General features: G+C 36.0%; 1 protein-coding gene across 1 annotated transcript in view; it reads left to right on the top strand.

Annotated features, from left to right (window-relative positions):
* The window catches only part of MEGF9 (multiple EGF like domains 9), a 79,698-nt gene extending 57,550 nt beyond the window's left edge, over positions 1-22,148 (top strand). Inside the window, exons 3-6 of the mRNA XM_081152389.1 lie at positions 4,459-4,598; positions 14,801-14,944; positions 15,487-15,756; positions 17,475-22,148. Of these exons, the coding sequence (XP_081008515.1) occupies positions 4,459-4,598; positions 14,801-14,944; positions 15,487-15,756; positions 17,475-17,926 (1,006 nt within the window). The 3' untranslated portion in view covers positions 17,927-22,148. The remainder of the gene's footprint in view (positions 1-4,458; positions 4,599-14,800; positions 14,945-15,486; positions 15,757-17,474) is intronic.
* Positions 22,149-22,412: the final 264 nt, after the last annotated feature.

Genomic DNA, 22,412 nt, shown 5'->3' with positions numbered 1-22,412 from the left:
GAATTCCATTTGGAATAGTTTAAGATGTGTGTAATACATGCTTAGTTATACTAGTGCAGCTTAGTTTCACAGTGCTTGTGCTTCCTTTATCATTAATTCTATATTCTTTTTTTCTGATATAATTCTCCATACTACGTTAGTACTTTACTAGCAGCTAACTCATATCTATAAAGAGTGACAGCAGATGAGCAATTCTATCTTAAATCCTTTGTTAGTTTATCTCAGTAGCATAGATTTCTGATTTCTATTTAGAATCTAATTCTTTGCCCTTATTCTCTGGATATGAAGATGAGAGTCTTTGGTTCTTTCATTTCAAACCTATGGATAAGCATAAGTGGTTTGTTAACAGGCCTATTTTTTTTCTTCCCTGCATTTATATAATTGACCTTTGCTTCAAAAAGCATTCAGCAGTCTTTAACAGAGGAGACTATGAAAGGGGGTGTTGTAAAGGCTTTATTCCATAAGTGAAGTCACACAGGGAAAGCTTTATATTTGCTGAGTGATTTAATTCTTATACATGCAGAGATTGGCCATGGGCCATGAGTAACATGGAGGAAAAGCCTACTAGTGCAGCCTCATAATTAAACTTCCCCACTCCATTCTGTATATTTTTTAAAAAAGAGAAAAAAGTATCTCCTTCCCTGTTGTTCTAAATCTACCCAAGAAAAGTGAAGCATGGTGTCTAGACCAGTCAACTGCTTTATCAAGATTCATAAAGTTGTTCATGGATTTTTTAATTTTATTTAAATCATCAGCTAAGGCGCATATACTCCAGGGAGAAAGATGCCTGCTTAAATCAGTCTTCTGAGTGCCCAGACCGAATTATGAAGGGAAAGTCCACTTAAAGGATAGCATCCACCTTGAGAACACTGCCTATATCTTATATTAGTAATATATTATTAACAATTAACAATTAATTATTAATATATTATTAATAATATTAATTATTAGTATTAGATTATTAGGTATTCTAGGATAATGTCTCTTTCTTATAGGTGGTAGATTAGGCAAACACTCTCATTAAAAATAACTGTTTATTCTTCTGTATATTGAATAATCTAATGTCTGTAGGGAAATGAGAAGCAAGCATATTTTGGTTAGTATTTTATAAGCTTTGGAAATTGGCTAGTGAACTGTTGTAGTCATTCTCTGAAAGGTACATTATATCCTTTATAATTTTCTGACAGTATAGCAAAACTTAAATTGACTGGTTCCTTCTTGTTGAGTTATAAGATATTCTTGAACTTCATTTTGATGAATACAAATATTCTTTACTAGATCTTTAAGTATCTTGGGTTATTCTTGTGTGAGACTGTATATATGTATGGGGGTGGATTTTTTTATTTTTAATTTTTTGCAAAGTTACTTAAGAGACATGGTTGTTGATGTAAATATCTGTAGCATTTTAAAAAACTGCTCATCTTCTATACTGTGATCAGTACAGATTTTAATTTTAATTAAGCTTTAAGTAAGTATCAAAATATTTAGGCTTGTATCTTCTGAGAACCTTGGACTTTACTAGGCTGCAGTTTCTCTTCAAGCAGTTAGACCTTGGCATTTGTGAAGGAAGGCCTGAAATTTACTGGCAGTGAGAAAAGAGATGGAGGTTTATTCTGGGCAAGGCAGAAACAGCTCACCAGGGTTAGAACCTAAATAAATGGTGAATTGTGGTGCCTGGAAGCTACTTAATGAAGCTTGATACCCAAGTGGGTGTCAAGTTGTTTGGCAGGAAAATTTCTTGCACAAATTTAGAGTCAAACTTAGGAAGGGGTGGGTAATATGGTATAGTGGGAAAGTCTGTCTTTGTATAAATAACTACTAGGTGTGGACAATAACTTGAATCTTTCAGAGTTTCCTCAATAATAAGATGAGGATTATGATCTTCACCTAGTAGAGTTATTTTGAGGATTAGAGGGAATATATACTTATTGACATCCCTCAATAAATGATGGCTCATTGTTGTTACCATCACACCTGCTCTCAGATGTTCCATTTTACATTTTCTGTAAAATTATTTGTTAGTCAAGAAATTGAATAACCCAATGCACTAGGCAGCTTTAAGATAGAAATACAGATTTTGATAGGTTACTTCTCTGGATACAAGACTTTAAGATATGTTAAGTATTTATTAATTATATAATCCTGGCTTGCTTTCCCTTCTCGACTGGTTTTGTTTGAGGAAAACCATAAAAAAACTTCCATGTAGAGCTGTTGCTCAACTCCTTTTTGGCATATCCTGAGATGTTGTGGAGAACCATGATAAGTGGGAGGGAGAATAAACTTCAACTCCAGCTGCTCAAAATATTTTTATAGGGATAGAAGGCAAAAGCCTTATTATTTTGCCCAGGGGATGCTGATGAAGAGAAAGGCATATCTCACAGAATCAAAACAATAATCCTTTGGTTTGTATGCTACAAATATAAGACACAGAGTTGAATGTTACTTTACTTCCATTCTGCAAAGTCTAATAACTCTCAAATTTAGAACTTCTATTTTTACTACAGAAATAGGAATATGGGAAGTAGTAGGGGATTATTTTAACTGATGATATGTGTAAGAGCTGTGTAGGTATTAACAATCTGAGCTTGGGCTCCTGAACTAAAATTAACACCATAGGGGCTCATTATTAGGAGCTGAATCTCTTAAAAAATTATATTGAAAAACAGTTCTACCTTGGATTGTCTTTTATCCAGTATAACTGGTGCCAAAATCTACTCAGATGAAGCCTAAAAATTTGAGATACAGAATGAGCATATAAAGAAGGGCTACACTGTTAGAAAAAAAGGGAAATAACTTTAGTTGTTCTGAGAACCCTGGTAATTAGTGTAGCCCTTCATCTTTCTTTTTCCCTTCCAGTACTTAACTCTAAAACTCAGTTTGTGTATTTATTGAGCATTTATTTGTCAAGTATATATTACAACAAACATACAACAAACCAGGTATTATACTAGACCCTGAGGATATTAAGATGGTTAAGATATGGTCCCTGGACTCAGCAAGCTTATTAAGTAAGATGCATGAAATGAAAATAGTTAGAGCACACTATCCATAGGCTTGTACTATGTCTTGAGGATAATAATAAAAACAACTGTACGATACAGTCTTTGCCTCAGGTCTTTAACAGTTTAACTAGAGAAACAAGAGTTACATATATTAAAGAATATAGAACAGACCATAATTAAGGTTAAAATTTATGGTGCAGAGAATGCGAAGTCAGGAAGCCAAAGATCTCTTTAGACCAGTCAGGGAAAAGTTTCATGGAAAAAGATGAGCCTGAAAGCAGGAAAATTTTTGAGAGGTGGAGGAAGAAAGTCATTGTAAGAAAGATGTTTGTAGAGGAAATAATAATATCAAGAGATGTTTTCAAAAATATCTTTTTAAAAAAATCTTCACCCAAGGATATGTTTTTATTGATTTTGGAGAGAAAGGAAGGGAGTGGGAGAGAGAGAAAAACATTGATGTGGGAAACATCTATCAGTTGCCTCCCATTTGAGCCCAACCAGGAATCAAACCTGAAACCTGGGTATGTGCCCTGGTCAGGAATTGAACTCGTGACCCTTCAGTGCACAGGATGACACTTTAACCAACTGAGCCACACCAGCTAGGGCCCAAGAGATATTTTGAAAGAAAATTTGATAGAAATTGGTAATATATTGGATTTGAGTGAGTAATTGTAAGAGGACTTGGAAATAACAACAGAGGTTTAAGTTTCACTGATTGGAAAGAGGTGATAATTATGTAATGGACATCTAAGAAAATAAAATAGGTTAATAGGAAGACATGGGATATTAAATAAACTATTTTTCTTACTTTAGATTTTTAGTCCTTTTGGTTGACAATCTAGAATTTTCATATGGATTTAATCCAGAAAGTGATATGTGTCACCATTATAGTCATTTTACATATCTGTGAATTCTACTTTAATGATCAGATATATTTTGATATAGCCTGTACCTAAAGTAGAAAATTATATCAAGTTTCTAGCATCTAAATGGATATTAGTTGACAAATTCATTAAGATCCTGGTCTTCATATTCTTCATCCAGAAGCTAGGTTGGGTGAAGGCTAGGTGGTTTTCCTTTTCATCTCCAGATTGGGCAGTGTGGATGCTGATTGAACTGTGGAATGATTCGGGGATGAGATGTAGCAGTAGTATTAGTTCTATGCCCTGGTGCTTAATAAACAAAGATTTGTAAGCACTAGGACTTACATTCTCCATGGCTCCTTTATCATTTATTTTAAACTACCCAAGTGCAGGGGATTAAATTTTTACAAATTATTAGTGTTAGTACTATGTGACTTGAATTTATATGGTCATGAAGCTGTTCAGTTTTTATTTTTTTCAAAATAAAAAATCATTACTTTAGTATCTAGTTGATCATCATATGATGGGATGTTAGGCATCAAAAATTTTCAAACTGATTTACTTTTGTTTATTGTCTTTGCTTTTATTTGCAGTTCTGGGAAATGCCAGTGTAAAGTAGGTGTCACCGGCTCTGCATGTGATCAATGCCAAGATGGATATTATGGGTTTAGCAGGAGTGGCTGCTTGCCCTGCCAATGCAATAATCGGTCTGCCAGTTGTGATGCTCTCACAGGTACAAACTTTCCTTACCTTTTTGTGTAATTAGTCGATTGTTGTTTTTATTTTATTTTACTTTTAATTTTTTTACTTATCTTTATTGTTGAAAGTATTAAAGGTGTCCCATTCCCCCCCCCATTAACCCCCTCCACCTCGCTCCCATCCCCTCCCCAGGCCTTTACCCCATTATTGTCTGTGTCCATGGGTTATGCATATGCATATAACTACTTTGGTTAATCTCTTCCCACCTCCCACCCCCCGCCCCTCTTCCCTCTGAGATATGACTGTCTGTTGCATGCTTCAATGTTTCTGGGTCTGTTTTGTCAGTTTCTTTTGTTCATTAGCTTGTTCTTAAAGAAGACCCTTCAACATTTCATGTAGAACTGGTCTGGTGGTGATGAACTCCTTTAGCTTTTTCTTATCTGTGAAGCTCTTTACCTGACCTTCAATTCTAAATGATAGCTTTGCTGGGTAGAGTAATCTTGGTTGTAGGTTCTTGCTTTTCACCACTTTGAATATTTTTTGCCACTCCCTTCTGGCCTGCAAAGTTTCTATTGAGAAATCAGCTTACAGTCTTATGGGTTCTCTCTTATAGGCAACTAATTGCTTTTCTCTTGCTGCTTTTAAGATTCTCTCTGTCTTTAATTATGATGTGTCTTGGTGTGGGCCTCTTTGGGTTCCTCTTGTTTGGGACTCTCTGTGCTTCCTGGACTTGTAAGTCTATTTCTTTCATCAGGTAGGGGAAGTTTTCTGTAATTATTTTTTCAAATAGGTTTTCAATTTCTTGCTCTCTTTCTCCTCCTGGCACCCCCATAATACGAATGTTGGGCTTCTTGAAGAGCTGGGCCTCTGCCAGCTCTTCTGTCTGTGAGAAAGCTGCCCCTCTAGATCTCGCCCTGATCCCAGGCATGTTAGTTCCTCCTCAAATGTTCTGGTTTCCTTTCAAGCTGCTGCCGAGTGCTAGAGCTGAGAGGGAGGGAGTTCTTGTAGGTCTGTGGGCGGGCCCTTTAAGAGGAACTGCCTGGGACTCCCGCGGCCTCCGCATCCCTCAATCACAATCCCCACTGGTTTTTATAGCCCAAAGCTGTGGGGACTTCTCTTCCCAGCACTGGAATCCTGGGCTGGGGGGCCTGAGCTGGGCTGGGACCCCTTGCTCTCCTGGGAAACCTCCACCGCCAAGATATCCCTCCTGGGTTTAAACTGCTGCACCTGGGTGTGGGACCATGGCCTACCTCCGCGATTCATCCCAGATTCTGCCCCATGTCTCTGCCCCTCCTACCCATCTCAATCCTTCTTCAGTTCCCTCATTGTAGGACTTATGTTCAGCTAGATTTTTGGAGGTAATGAATGATGGTGGTTCTGTATTTAGTTGTAATTTTGATGTGGTTGTGGGAGGCGGTGGGTACCATGGTTACTTATGTGGCCATCTTGTTGTCTCTCTCCCATTGTTCTTTTTATTTTGAGGTCCTTCATCTATAGGTTGATTCTTTCCAAATAGTTCCTAAGGATCTTTCTCCTCTAAGTGGGATGTAATAGGTCATAGCAAGCCAAACTCCTGCAACAACAACAACTTGAAAACACACGCACACATAAATTTCAAAAATCATATTGGTTGGAGAGCTATGGAAGCAAGGAGGATGATTTGAACTAAAATTCCAGAAAGGGTAGAACTCTTCCTAAGTGAACTGAGGATTACAGCCATTTCCTTTCCAGGGGATATTTGATAATTCTGGGCACAGGCTAAAGAGCAAGGTTGGCCCAAGCAAAGTAATTCTTCTTGAGGAAACAGATATAAGAAGAGCTTTTGCCAGTCATTTGGGGCTTGTGTGATGGATTGGAAACTAGAGGAGCCCTAAACACAAGGCCAGTTTTCTTTTAGGACCTTAGCTGACTGTGTAGGAGATGGAAGGCTGGCCCAAAAGGTAGAAAGAAATCTCTCAGTCTTGTGGCCTTTAAAGAGGGCCTGCTACAACATACAGCCATCTCTCTCTCAAGATAGTCAGATTTTGAAGGTGTGTGGAGTAGGACCTAGGCTCAAATCACCAAAGAGAAATGCTGGTTCTGTTGCAGTCTTTCAGGGCTGAGGAGACTCAGGCCTGTTAGGTTCTCAGTCAAAAACCTTAGAGGGCCATGACCAAGAATTGTGATGAACCATTGGTGAACTGACTCATACTGAAATTGCAGCTGGTCCTCAACCCATCTCAGTTTCTAATTGGGTTGAGGAGATCCTCTTATTGTATTTGCCTAACACAGGAAGGATGAGTCATCTGTGGTTCTTTTATAAGCTGTATCTGGCATGTAATAAAAAGTACTAGACAATGCTGAGGCAGGAAAATATGACCAATAATAAAGAGAAAAACCATGGAAGCAGACCCATAGGTGATCCTGATGTTAGAATTAACATACAATGACTTTAAAACAACTAAAATTAATGCCCTGGCTGGTTTGGTTGAGTGGTCATCCTGTGGACCAAAGGGACCTGGGTTCAATTCCTGGTCAAGGGCAAGTACCTGGGTTGCAGGTTCAATCCCTGGCCCCACTCAGGGCTCATGTAGGAGGCAACCACTTGATGTGTCTCACATTTATGTTTCTCTCTCTGTCTTTCTCTCCTTCCCTTCCACTCTTTCTAAAAATCAATGGAAAAAGTATCCTCGGGTGAGTATTAAAAAATAATAATAACTAAAATTAATTTTTTAAGAAAATAGAATAGGTGAAATGAGGGAAAATTTCAGGAGAATTTGAATCTATAAAAAAATCAGAAGGACAACCTAGAACAAAAAATACAACATATGAAATGACTAACTCATTGCATGGGTTTAACAGCAGATTGTACACAGTGGAGACAAGGTTAGTGGATTCAAATATAGCTCAATTAAAAATATCCAAACTAAAGTATAGAGGGGAAAAAGTGCAATGGAAAGAACAGAGCAGCAAAAACTTGTGGAGTACAGCCAAAAGTATAACATAAATATAATTAGAGGCTCAGAAGGGAAAGAGAGATTGGAGCAGAAGAAATATCTGAAGAGATAATTGGCCAAGACTTTTCCAAATTAATAAAATATATCAATCCACAGATTCAAAACCTCAGCAAACCCTAGGCAGTATAAAAACAAGAAAACCACATTTAGGCAAACTTAATCAAACTATAAAAAAACTGAAGACAATAAACTTTTCTGGTTTTTAGTTTTCCTAAATGTAAGGATTAGAGGGACTTTCATGGAAATATTTTTTTCCCCAACAAAAAATTCAGGACACTAGTCTGACAAGTACACTCGTGTTTTTATGAGAGCAAGGTAGCAGAATATTTGAAAATGTGCAAGTATCCTGAAAAAAACCTGTGTTGAAAGCTTATTCTTCATTCTAATCCTCTACTCTGTGGTGAAACAAATTTATTGAGAAGAAATTGTGTGTGTTTGTTTTTCTATTATGTGATCTGGTCTCTGCCTACTTGCCAGTTGTATCTTGTGCTATTCTTTTTTTTTTACTGTCTATGATCCAGTCATACTGACTTCTGTTCCTAAAACAAGCTATGTTCCTTTGTCCAAAGGTTCTCATACATGATCTTTTCTTTGGCTAGAATGGCCTTTCTAATGCTTCTCTATCCCCAACCCTGGACCCTTTACCTTAATAAATCATATCCTTCCTTCAGGCCTTCATTTAAAGGTTACTTTACCAGAAAGCAGTTCCTGATGCTCCAGGATAAATGACAATTCCCATTTATACACTCTCATTTACACTTGTATTTTTTTCATAGCACTTGTCACAGTTTGTAATTGCATATTTATTTGTGATTATGAATCACATATGGCTTAGTCACTACATTGTAAGTTCCACATCAGTTTTGTTCACCATTGTACACCATCTTTAGCAAATAGTAAATACTCACTGAATTTTTGTTGAATAAATGGACAAGTAAGTGGAAATACATACAGAGGAAGGATGAGTTCCAATCCTGGGTAATGACAGAAATGCTTCATCATACTGAGCTGATTTAAATTGCTCCCTAGATCTTTTGTGGTACCAGGAAGCAGTCTACATTGCTGGTTGTCACTTCTCATTTTCCTTGCAGCAATAAGCTAGCTCTCTTTAATGTTAACTAAATTCCAACCTGCCCTTGCTCTGGAGATAATTTAAGGCAAAATAAATCCTTTTTGTGTTTATGATTTCTAAATGCAGCTAGTAATAAGAGAAATAAATCTTTTCTCTGTTTTGAAATATAATAAAAGTGGAATCCCACTTGAAGGATCCCTGGTACTTGATTTAAAACTGTAAGCTTAATATAAAATCAGTCTTTTGACTCAAATGAGATTTTTTTCAAGAGTGCTGTGATAAGGTTGCCCTCTGGTGGCCACTTATGATGTTTTCATAGTCATTTTTCCTGCTCTAGTCGCTTTCTATACCTTGTATTTTAGATTGATGTAGATTTTTAAAGTAACCTTTTTGTGATAAGATAAATTTTGTGATAAGATATAAGAAAACATTTTCGAAAGAAATTTGACAGTGTGTATCAGAAGTCTTAAAAATACTTCTTTGATTCAGTAATTCTGTTTCCAGGAATCTATTCTGAGGAAATAATTCTAAATTCATAAAAAGCTTTATGTTCAAAGATGTTCATCAAAGTGGTAGTTACAATTCTAAAAAATTAGACTACACTATTTATAATGAAATGAAGCAAATTATGTTAAGCAATACATAGTTAAGAGCACAGAAAGTGAAATCTTTACCTGTGTAAGTTACTTAGCCTGTTTTTTTTTTTTTTAAATCTAGAAATTTGGGATAATAACAGTAACTGCCTAATGGGTTGTTGTGAGGATTCAATACAATATATTTATAAAGCCCTTAATATGGTGCCTGGCTCATTATAAGCAATCAATAAATGGAAACTATTATTATTTTGTCATGAAAATGTTTTAAAGAATGATATATAACAACGTGAGAGAGTGAAAGAAGCAGGGTATAAAATGACATGTGGGATATGTTTAGAATATTTAAAAAACAAAATCCAAACCTCTATATATGGAGATTTCAAGGAAATGTATTTAAAATCTTAATAACAAATTTTTTAGGGTATTTTTTCTTTCTACTCTCCTATATTTTTCTAGATTTTCTTCATTGAACACACATTTCCCTTAAAGTGGAGGTGGGGGACTGTTATTTCTTAAACTAGAACTTTATGTACATATTGTGTACTTCTTTTTAAGAATTCAGCTCCTGCATGTATTCATAGTGTTCCATGGAGAATAACTTGACCTTGGCAGCTTGACTGAGTTTACCACTCCACTCCTCAGTGATTTTCACTTTAAGATATCACACTTTCCTGGCTTTTTCCCGTCCTCAATTGGCTCTGCTCCATCTTCCTCTGTTCTACTATAAGCCCTGGAGTGCCTCAGAGCTCAGTCCTAGGAATGCTTGTCTTCTCCATTTATATGCTCTGTAAATGACCTCATTCAGTCCCCTGGATTTAATTTAAGTGCCATCTATATGTGTGCTGATTACCAGATTTACATTCTTTCTTGATCTTTGCACTCCAAGATCTAACAGTGCATTTGACATCTTCACTTGAATGCTTTAATTGGCAACATAATCCTAACACATACAAAACAACTTTTTAAAAAGATTTTTTTGATTTTTTTTTTTTTTTAGAAAGAGAGGAAAGGAGAGGGAGAGAGAGAGGAACATTGATCAGCTGTCTTCTGCACACCCCCGACTGGGGATCAGGCCCGAAACCTGGGCATGTGCCCTGAGAGGGGAATCGAACCAGTGCCCTTTTGCTGCATAGGAGGACACTCAACCAACTGAGCCACACCCTGCCAGGGCAGTAACTCCATTTTACCCTATAAGTCAAGCCCCTCCAATGGCTTCCCTCTTGGAATAAAATTCAAACTTCTTTCCCCGGCCTACATGACTTAACATTTTAAGGCCCCTGCCTTTCTCTTTGACCTTGTCTCTTGGTACTTTCTCCCTCATTCATGTAGGCTTGGCCTTCTTTCTGTTTAACAGGTTAAGGTTTACCTTCTGTCCTGTAGACAGGATCAGACATTTTTCCACAACACAGTACCTTGCAAAATAGCAAAACACATAAGGAAGGTTTTTTTTACAGGTGGCGGTTTATTGTTTTCAAGCTTTGTCACTGAATTTATTTGAAAAGGAACCCTACATTCTTTTCCTTGACCAGTTAGTTATTTTCTTGGTTACCATTACCAGATTATTTCTGATGCTTAGCCAAGGAGCATGAAATCATCTTCAGGAAACACTCATTGCTTCTTTTTTTTGGGCTATATTTCAGTAAAGATTATGTGAATTTTAAGACAGTATTATTATATATAGGAGGTTCCAGGAAGAGCATTATGAACAAAATTAAACTTTAGCTAATTTTTATATATCATTTATCATAAAAGAAAGATCCTTACATTTTTTATTTTAAAGGAGACTTGGATCTTATCTAGTTCAGCTGTCATAATTTATAGATGAGGAAATTGAAGCATAAAGAGAAAATATTATATGCTATGGAATAGCCTTTCATTCTTTGAAATATTTACATTATATCAAATCATTAGCCAAAGAATTATCATTCCATTTAACAGCTTAGAAAGGAAAACTCAGAGAAGTTATTTGCTGAAGGTCATGTGGCTGATAAGAGGTTGAGCTGGGAATGGAACTCAGATTTGACATGAAATACCATACCATCTTTCTTATGCTGTGTTGCTTCCCAGAGAGGAATTGTAAGCTGTTACAAAAGCAAATTCAATTTTTAATTTCTACTGTATATGTATTTTAAAGGTTATGATCTTTATTTTTATTATAAAAATCAATCTTCAAGTTTCTACATGAAATGTTTGAAAATTGCTGGAGTTCTTGAAATATTTTACAATATGTATGTCATATATTTTACAATGTATTAATTTTGTAATCAGAAAAAAATCAAGATAATAAAAATAAAAGTGATACATGTATACCAGAGACAATTTGACAATTAGACAGGAAAAAAACACTGAAGGGATTGTTGCCCCTCACAACTATTGTTAGCATTCTGGTGTGTTTCTGTCTGGCCTGTCTTTAATTTATTAATTTTCTTCCTCTATAGCTGTGTTCCAGGTACATGCTAGTTTTTTAAAATTCATCTTTATTGTTGAAGGTATTACAGATGTCTTCTTTTCCCCCACATTGATCCCTTCCACCCAACCCCCCAGGCCTTCCCCATACTATTGTCTGTGTCTGTGGGTTATGCATATATGCATATAAGTTCTTTGGCACATGCTATTTTTAAAGCAATGTTGAGTGATGCATTTTTAAGAACTAATGCGTTTAGTTATTATACTTGTTTTTGTCTTGACTTTTGAGATAACATATTTACCACATAGGGTTATTTTTTTCTTATAGACTTCTCATTGCAGGGTATGTCTTAAAACAAATAGAAATAAGAAATCTTACTGGAAAACATTTAAATATTGTAACATAAATGGTTTAAAAGAGTGAAATTATATTGTGATAGGAACAAAGACAAAGGTTTGGGGGTCTTATCTAGAATAGTAAAAGGCCCCCAAATAAAAAGCATATAGGCCCAGTAGCAGTATAGGAGCAGAGTTTTAAAAGTATATGTATTTATCATTTTTTAACAAGAGTAGCAACATGACCTTTTCCTGCCACTTTGCAAATGGCATGTTATTTGAATGCATCTTGCCCCAAATGCCCATATTCTGTTACAGAACTGTCAACTTTTTTGAGGTATTTTTATACTAAAGTTTAATACTTAATCAGAACTTTTTTCTTTAAAAATTATTTCCATTGGACATTTTAAATAGGGGGAGAGCAGGTAGACAAATTTTTTATACAATGCAGGTTTTGACTTTTCCAACCTAAGTGTCCATTGATAGATAAATAGTATAGAAAGAAAATGTGGTGTATATATATATATACAATGGAATATTACCCAGCCATAAAAAGAATGAAATCTTGCCATTTACAACAACATGGATGAACCTACAGGGTATTATGATAAATGAAATAAGTCAGATAGAGAAAGACAAATACTCTATGATTTTATGTATATGTGGACTCTAAAAAACAAAACACATGAACAAACAAAACAAAACAGAAACAGAAAACAGGAGACAAACAGGAAACAAACTGGTGGTTATTAGAAATGGGATTGCTTAGAGGGTACGCGAAATAGGTGAAGGAGATTAATAAGTATAGACTTCCAATTATAAAATAAGTAAGTCTCGGGGACATAATGTACAGCATAGGGGATATAGTTAATAATATTATAATAACTTTGTATAGTGATAGATGGCCACTAGACTTATTGTGGGGATCATAACTATCAAATAACTATGATGTACACCGGAAACTAATAGGATATTGTATGTCAATTATATGTCAATAAAAAAGAATTGAGATTTGACATGTATGTTAGTAACATTTTCATTCTTTTACTTTTTCAAATCTTGCTCCAGTTGTCAGAGTATTTTATTTCACAACCTCATTCTCTCTCCCCTTTTTAGTAACTATTTTACTAGTAAGGAAAATAAATAAAATAAACTGGTTATGAATTTAGCTTACCATTTAAAATTTCATTATATTCCTAGATATCTATGTCGAGGTTGCTCACTTATTTCTGTAATAGTTCTGAGTGTTCCTTTGAATCTTTGTGGCCCCTAAAGAAGGAATGTAAATGACAGGGTACTTTTTCATTTCCTATTTTCAGACATTATGCTGCTTCAGTGCCTGTAGAATATCCTTACTACTAGGGTACCAAAGAGTATTATTAAAAAACACATAACTTTGTTTGTCTCCTTTCTTTTTTTTTTATTAATTGTTTTCACTTTTATTTTGAATTTTTAAATATAAAAATGTATGGAGAACAATATAACAAATACCCATGTACCCACACCTAGAATTAATAAATATTAACATTTTTATATTTTGCTTAATAGTTATACATATGTGTATATAGTTATATATTTGAAATAGAGAATTTCAGATAAAGTTGGAGTCCTCTCTGTTTTTTCCCCTGGTCTCATTTTTCTCCCTCCACAGAGATAAGCAGAGCATAAAATTTGCCTGTACCCTCTCAATCAACATTTAATTTTTACTACATCTATCTATCTATCTATCTATCTATCTATCTATCTATCTATCATCTATCTATCTATCTATCTATCTATCTATCTATCTATCTATCTAATCTGCTTGGTGTATTTTGTATCTATTTTTTTAGTATTGTTTAGTGTGGTTCTTAAACTTTTACAAAATAGCCCTGGCCAGGTGGCTCATTTGGTTGGAGTGTGGTCCTGTACACCAAAAGGTTGTGGGTTCGATTCCTGGTCAGGGCACATACTTATGTTTCGGATTCAGTCCCTGGTTGGAGTACATATGGGAAGCAACCAATTGATGTTTCTCTTTCCCCCCACCTTCCTATCTCTCTAAAATCAATAAAAACATATCCTCGGGTGAGGATTAAAATTTTTTTACATAGTAAGTAAATACTCTCCTTCCGTATGTATCATTCTCCAATTTTGCTTTTTTAAACCAATGTTGTTTTTAAGATTTATGTATGTTCATAACATATAGGTCTAGTTTGCTTATTTAACTCAGCATCCCAGTGATTAAAATAGTACAATTTATCTATTTTCTTTCAATGATTTTTAGATTGTTTTTATTTTTTCTTTGCAAATAACTATTTGCATGCTGCTTTCAGTATGTAGTCAATCAACAAGGGCTTATTGCAACTCTAGTCACCTTTCCCTGAAGAGTCTGCAATCTAGTAGGGGACATCAAACTTAAAAACTTGGCCAATGTAGAGGTAAGATGGGGTAGGAACTGAACTCTGTCCAATCTCTATTGGATAACTTTTTCTGGTTGACTCTTTTTTTTTTTTTTTTGGTTAATCCTCACTCAAGGATATTTTTCCCATTGATTTTTAGAGAATGTGAAAGGGAGGGGGAGAGAGAGAGAAACATCAATGTGAGAGAGACACATTGATTGGTTGCCTCCCACACATGCCCAACCGTGGCTGGGGGTCAAACCTGCAACCCAGGTACGTGCCCTTGACCAGAAATCAAACCCACGACCCTTCAGTCTGCAGGCTGATGCTCTAACCACTGTGCAACACTGGCCAGGATTCTTAAGGTTTTTTGGTTGCAGGTATGATTTATGTAAAGTTACTGTGCTTTCAGAGTAAATCTTTAACTTCTTAAAATAATTTGCTTCTTTTAGGTGCTTGTTTAAACTGCCAGAGAAATAGCAAAGGGAATCACTGTGAAGAATGCAAAGAAGGATTTTACCAGAGTCCTGATGCCACTAAAGAATGTCTTCGCTGCCCTTGTTCAGAAGTGACATCTACAGGCAGTTGTATCTTAAGTAAGGCCTTTCTCTAAATCTTTATGTTTAGAGGAAAAATGAATGAATCAGTTATCAATAGGTATAAAATGTGTTGCTAAATAAAGCTCTGGGTGCTGTCGGTGAAAGGGAGTTATAAAAACAGCAAAACTTTCCTTTCTAGGAATTTATAGTCAAATCCAAATACTTATGTGAAATGAGACTTGAGGGAGGGATGAGGAAGTTTTGGTTAAAACCATATTTTATTTCATCTGTCATCACTAAAGAGGAAGGGATAAAAAAATTAAGTGCCTATCCATCATAATTATTCAGTTTTCTTATGTAATCATATTTCTTTTGTTTCTACCTGAATAGGTTCTCTGATGGCCCCATCATTCTCACAAAAAATTGGACAGTTAATAAATAAGGTGTCGATTTTTAGTTTGATTCCATATGTCTTTTAGTTTGCGAAGAGGTAGTAGGGAAAGCTTATGACCCTTTTTGAAAACTAGTAGTTGTTTTGCATTTTCAACTGTAGCTTGAGACTGGACTAAATCATTTTGGTGTTTTATTCTCTGTTTTAGAATTGGGTGAATTGGAACCTAAATGTGTCCAGTGTAAAGATGGTTACACAGGCCAGAACTGCAATAAATGTGAAAGTGGCTATTACAATTATGACAGCATCTGTATGAAGTGCCAGTGTCATGGCCATGTGGACCCAGTTAAAACTCCCAATATTTGCAAGCCTGAGAGTGGTGAGTGCATCAACTGCCTCCACAACACCACTGGGTTTTGGTGTGAGAACTGCCTAGAAGGTTATGTTCGAGACCTCGAAGAAAATTGCATCAAGAAAGGTAAACTTCACCTAAGGTTGTAAATTTAATATCTAAGCCTAGCATTGGAAATTTCAGGACAGCTACCGTTAGGTTTGTAAAACCTTCCAATCCCACAAGAGGAGTTTTCTGGAATAGATTTTGATAGATATTTGCCTAAAGGGATTTCCTTCCATTCCTGCTGCTCTCCTGATACTCCAAAGTCAACTCCAGAAATTTGAGGACCAAGACCAAGTCATTGCAGTGTTTTCACATTTTCTCTTCATCTACTTTTATTTTTATGTTAATAATTTAAAAGTCCTATCATCTTTTTTTTGTCCTTTGCTTCCTGTCTTCTCATCACCTCCAGTGATCACCAAAGGTCTTTTTAAATAGGGACCTATAATCTGGTTAGAAGTTCTAGTTGAGAAAAAAAGAGTTAATTCTAGCATCTGTCCTAACTTTGGGCCTAAGTTTTCTCATTTGTGATGGAGGAAATAGTAATAATATTCCTTTTGATTTTTAAAAGAAAAAGTTATTCATATGGCAAAATGTTTCTTATATAGGGAGGTTCAGTAAGGGTTTAGATACAAATTAATGATTAGAAATTCAGGATGAGTTAAGAGTATTTAGGCTTTATTAGGTCACAGAGAGATTTGACCATGTTCTTCTACAAACTACCCTTTGATATTCTGACAGATGCTGAATACTGGACTGATGGATACTTGGCTTGTGGCAAGGGTTGTCCTTTTGCCATTTTCTAGATGTCTGTATTCTGTTGTGATCAAGGCTAAGAAACTCAGAGAACGTTATCACTAGCCTGGAGATCCTGTCACTCAGTTCTCTTTCCCATTTGGAGGCATACCTTGTCTTTACTTAGCTGTCAGGACTGTGATGATTTTTCTTATTAGTTATTAACTAATGTAAAACATTCCTCTTTTTAGGATAAATTGATGTGGCTGATTGTGGTGATGAATTATAAAGATAAAATAAATCATTTTGTTGAATGACTACTATGTGCCAAGCACTGTAAACGTTAAATATAACAATGTTATTTAATGTTATCTCATTTAATCCTTCCCAAGAACTTTGCAGAGTAGATACTGTTATTCCCATTTATAGATGAGGAACCTCAGTTTTAAAAAGATTAACTGACTTACCTATAACCACACAGTTTTACTTAATTCCAGAGCCTTTGGTATTTCCACTGAGCTATGTTGCTTTGGAAGTACAAAGTGTAGTACATTAATTGTAAAACAGCTATAATCTACACAAAGGAAGAATTACTACACATGAAATTATAGGAAATCTCTTTTCTCTCTTGACTGACATCAACTTTGGACATTTACCATCAGACATGCTGAACTTATTTTAGTTCAAATGATTGTCGTCTATCCCTGTCACTTTTAATGAAGTGATTTAGAACTCAGTAGTGACATGTTTACTGCCTTTGCAGGAATTTGTATGAATCTATCCAAGAATGAAGAAGGATGGGAAATTCAAACATTAGAATTTTTCCAAATATTTTAATATAGATATTATACATTTTGAGTAATAGCCATGGATATAAAAATCAAGCTTTCTAGACCCTGATTCTTTTCACTATATTTCTCTAAAAGTTATTTTTAACTTGCATGACCTTAAAGCAGAATATCATGTCAACATGCCATATCAACTTCCACTCCCATGTATTTCTTTTATTGTTTCTTAAAACTAGATAATTTTGTCTTTTACATTTCATTCTCTGTTTTTATTTTCAGAAGTTATTGTTCCAACACCTGAAGGTTCTACCATTTTGGTTTCCAATGCCTCTTTGACCACATCAGTGCCCACCCCTGTTATAAATAGTACACTTACCCCCACAACCCTGCAAACTATCTTTTCAGTAAGCTCTGCTGAAAACAGCACGTCAGCTTTAGCTGATGTATCATGGACCCAATTTAACATCATCATTTTGACTGTCATCATCATTGTGGTGGTGCTGCTGATGGGATTTGTGGGGGCTGTATATATGTACCGGGAGTACCAAAACCGGAAACTCAATGCCCCCTTTTGGACCATCGAGCTGAAAGAAGACAATATCAGTTTCAGCAGCTATCATGACAGCATTCCCAATGCAGATGTGTCAGGACTGTTGGAAGATGATGGCAATGAAGTGGCTCCCAATGGGCAACTGACCCTGACGACACCCATGCATAACTACAAAGCCTAAGGAGCTAGACCGGTTCTCCTGGATTGTTAGACCCAGTGCTTACTAAGACAGCATCAGTCCCTGGGCCAGAGAGCCTGGATAGAGCTTGCTGAGAAAGCAAAGGCATATAGTGCATTGAAGTTTTCAGGTACAAATTCATAATGCACTTAGCCTATTACTTTTAGTTTCCCATGAAGACCTGAAGCAGTCACTGTCAATAAGGACTTAAAGTAAAGTATATTTTTGTATGAACCACATGGGAGTATAGAAAGGCTGAACCTATAGTGCAGCCTTAATTGCTTTGACCTCCAAATAGACTCCTGGGGAGTATTCACTCAACCAGCGGAAACAGGATGATGGATGTGGAAGAAGAGAGGACTGCAGAAGACTTCATCTCCATTCCTGAAACATTTTTTTAAAAAGGAGGATCAGGGACAGTATTCATTTTACTGCACTAAAAGACATAATTGAGGAAAAGTTGATGTCTGGGCTGTATCACAATAAACAATCTAGATTGTTTCTAGAATAGGAGCAGAACAGTCCCAAGAAGGTCTTTAGAAGGGTTTCATTTTTCCTTCCAGAATTCTTGCTCAATAATAGGATTAAAGCACAGTATAAGCTGCTAATGATACAAACAGGAAGGCAACATCTGGGAGCAGGAAGCTGATAGTCCTCCTTAGGATCTCAGTGTAAATGATAAATTGTCTAAAAATAAGGAATATTCCTGCCTCTAGAGAAATAAGTTGTACATAGTTAATGTAGCATATCTGGTCAACATTGTATTTGTATCTATTTGTAAAAAAAAATCATGTCATATTTTATCATCTAGAATGTATTTGTACAGCAGTTAATGGTGTTGTAAAAAGAAAATATGGGAATTGGTTAAAATAATGTAAAATAGATGGCAATATTGCTAGAGCTGGGACTCTGGTGAACATCAGTCATTTTTAGTCCCCCTTTGGACACTGTTGAAATTTATAAGAGGTTGAATGTTTCTAATTTTTCTTTCCCTTTCTCATTTTAAATGTAGAGTTATGTGCTCTTTGACTTATAGATTCAAGCAATAGATTTTGAAGTCGGTGATTGTTAACCTGGGACACAGGCTGTACTCTCCAAGCTACTCACGTAATTAGACATTAGCCACTCTCTATATTTTATATAGATTAATATAGAACATATCCTCATTAAAAATGTTTTTAATGTACAAGATAGTCTTCCAAAGGAATTAGAAATATTTTAGCTCCAAAAGAAAAGCCATCATGTCACTTGGCATCCCATTTTCATGCCTGTGAAATATCGATTCTCCCCCCCCCCAATATTTCCTGTGTTTGAACATAGTCTATCACTTACATGCCATGAGGTATGTACCATCTCTCTGCAGGGCTGAAGTTCTCCTATCTTCTTGTCCAAGTAAGGGTAGCACTGTAGTTGAGTGGATATGGCTAGACCTTGTTTTAGGTGCAGTGTTTTCCTAGAGGCCATCCACTGTTGCTCTCATCTATTATGATATCAACAGATTGTGGATTAAACAAGTCAGAAAAAGCAGCCAGAAGACAACTATAGATATTTACTAGGCAGAACAGAAAACTATCCAAGTGGTTAAAAAAGTAAAGACTTACTAGACCTAGGAAATCTAAGTTGACCACTTTGCCAGCTTCCCCAGAGAAAACCCTGGAATTTGGCCATCCCTCTGTAGGAGACCACTAGGCTGTTCTCAGGGTATGGAGATGACGCTCTAGAGGATATACAGGCAGATAGTCTATGCCTGGTGCCCGGAGGTGGTCCGGATATTTGGCCATTGCTCATGAGAGTAGAAATGACATTATGTTACATTATATTAAAATAAGTTAATATTTCTATAGCTCTTTGCCATTTGCAAAGCATCTTTCCATATGTGTTTCTTTTGTTCCTCATGATAGCCCCTGAGGAAGTAATTGCTGTCCCCATTTTATAGATGAGGTTAAATGTCTTGTTCAAGGCTACACAATATGTCATTATTACACTTGGAATTGGGACTCCTAACTCTGAAGCACAAATTTTTTCAACTGTGTGCTAATGCAGAAATTGCCTAACCACAGACACAAGAAGGCTGGGAAGAAGAGTCCCATCTGTGAATGTTTCTAATTTTTTAACTGCAAGGTGCCTTCCAGGGCCGTACGGCTATGAAGGACTTTGTAGAAAGAACACAGGAAGATTACTAGCCAGTATTAGTGATAAGAAAATAAAAATACCAGTTTGTGCTTCATTAAAGTGAACTAATCCTTCTAAACAGGGAGAGAAAACCTGCTTTTTCCAACAGCTGCCACATATGTATAGATTGTGCACTGCACATTTTAAGGAATTGTACAAAATGGCATACCTGCCTTTCTCCAGATTACCACCCCTCAAAGCCTGGGATTAATGATGGCAAGAAATAAACATTTGACAAACAGAAGTTGACCCAATAGAAAAAAGAGTATTTATTGGGGTCCAAGAGTCAAAGCCAAGTAGTCCAGATTCTGGCCATGTAGTGATTCCTTGAAAGAGACCTTAGAAGGTTTTGCAAAAATTGAAGCACAAGAATACTTATGAACAGTCCTAGATCATGTTTTTAATTTTTCCCAATGGAAAAAAATTAAGGACTTAAAACTTTTAAAATATTTCTTGTCCCCTCTTTTTTTCTGGTGGAAATAATTTTGCTCTAAAATTTAAATCAATTCTGAAGTGATTTACCACCAAAATCAGACTAGAAAGCTAGCATTTTACACAATATTTATTCCTCTAAAGGCATGATCCCATGAACTAGGGCATTCTGCACGAGGATCCCATCAATCCTTTAGAAAGACTAGTATCGGAAGAGTTTTTGTCTAAAGATTAGAAATGTGCTTATTTTCAAATGAGACTAGTGTGAATCTTATTGATAAATGACAGATACTGCTACTAAGTAATACTTTTATCTTCATTAGTTCACTTTAGCAAGCACTTAAGCATTTCTGACAGATGCCCTAGGTGGTGGGCTAAGTACGCGTCTGTTGTCCCTTATTTCCCCTCCCTCCCTTCCTGTATCCTCTAGCTCCCAGAGGTCTTTTATTAATGGGGTTTCTCCAGTTATAGAAAATAATGGTGATAAATACTAAACCTCATTTCTGCTAAGGTCCTGTGGACTTAATGCGCTACTCTTAGGGATACCAGAATAAGAGGGGATAAAAGAGTAGGCAAGAGGAGAGAAATTTTCTTAAGACGGGGTTTATACAAGCATCAAATGATATAGCTACTTTCTACCCAATATTCCCAGGAAAATCGACCGTTAAAGCACCATTCACTGACCCCTGAGTTCATTTTGGTCAGCTGAGTTGGTCACTTTGGAGGCAGAAAACTAAACAACAGTACTTCCTCCTGACAGCCTCAGTTGGGATTGGGTGGTTAGATTATTTACCTTAGTTCTACATTTTTTTGTAGGACACATGGTGAACATAATGTGTCCTACATTACAAGTGTGTAATGAACATTCCCTGGTTCATACATTTTGAAGTATATGGATAGGAGTTGAATTTACAAATCTCAAAGAAAGCTCTCTGACAAAAGTTCAGAGAAGTAAAAAGCAACCCAATGTAACTTGTTAGGAGTGAGGAAAGCGTTTCTGGCCTCATCCATGAAGAACCTTTGGTCTGTTAGGATTTTGTTAATAGTAAGGAGTTTGGGAGCTAAGATGAGTTTGGTGTGTGCAGGGGAGTAATAATGGACGATTAATGCAAGTTTTCTCTTTAACCCTGAGCCAATGACTGACTGTGCCAAGGGGAAAAGCAGGAGGAACACGCTGATTCATCTCAAGAAGTCAAATAATATCAAATGGGTTACAGGCTATGGATCATTAAAATGTCAGCAGCTGAATAATGCTCTCAGAGGCAGCTGGAAATCTGGCTTACGCGCCGTAACTGCAACAGCAGCCCTGGAATGTGAGCCCAGGGCTCCAGATTTAAGTTAATGCAAAAGCTAAACGATTTAAAGTTAAATTTTAATGCGAGGCACAAGCACTCTGTAATACATTAAACTTCAGCCCAAGCAATTAGGGAATATTTCTGAAACATTAAACTTGTATTTATGTCACTAAAATTCTAACATAAATTTAAAAAATGTGTTCTCATACATATGCTGTACTAGGCTTCATGATGCATTCCTAAATTTGTGTATGATTTGAATATATAAAAGAATTTATACAAGAGTGTTATTTAAAATTATTAAAAATAAATGTATATAATTTGTACCTATTGTAGATTTGTTGTTTTACTTTTCCATGTGGTCAGAGTGGTTGGAAGTCTTTTGATAGATGTCACAGGTCATTAATTTTCAAACCACGCCGTGAAAATCTTGAACCCTTTCCTTGTTGACTATGCTTTTTGTATTAAGAATTTCCTTTAAAGAATGTTTTCCACATGGGAAAAAAATGCCACATGAAGATTCCCCTTCTTAAAACAAAACACCACACTGAGGGGAAAAAACCCACATATATTAACATAGGCTCTTGTTT

Source organism: Miniopterus schreibersii, assembly GCF_964146895.1.
Source record: "Miniopterus schreibersii genome assembly, chromosome: 11".
Classification (NCBI taxonomy): domain Eukaryota; kingdom Metazoa; phylum Chordata; class Mammalia; order Chiroptera; family Miniopteridae; genus Miniopterus; species Miniopterus schreibersii.
This window is presented reverse-complemented; position numbering and strand designations above follow the sequence as displayed.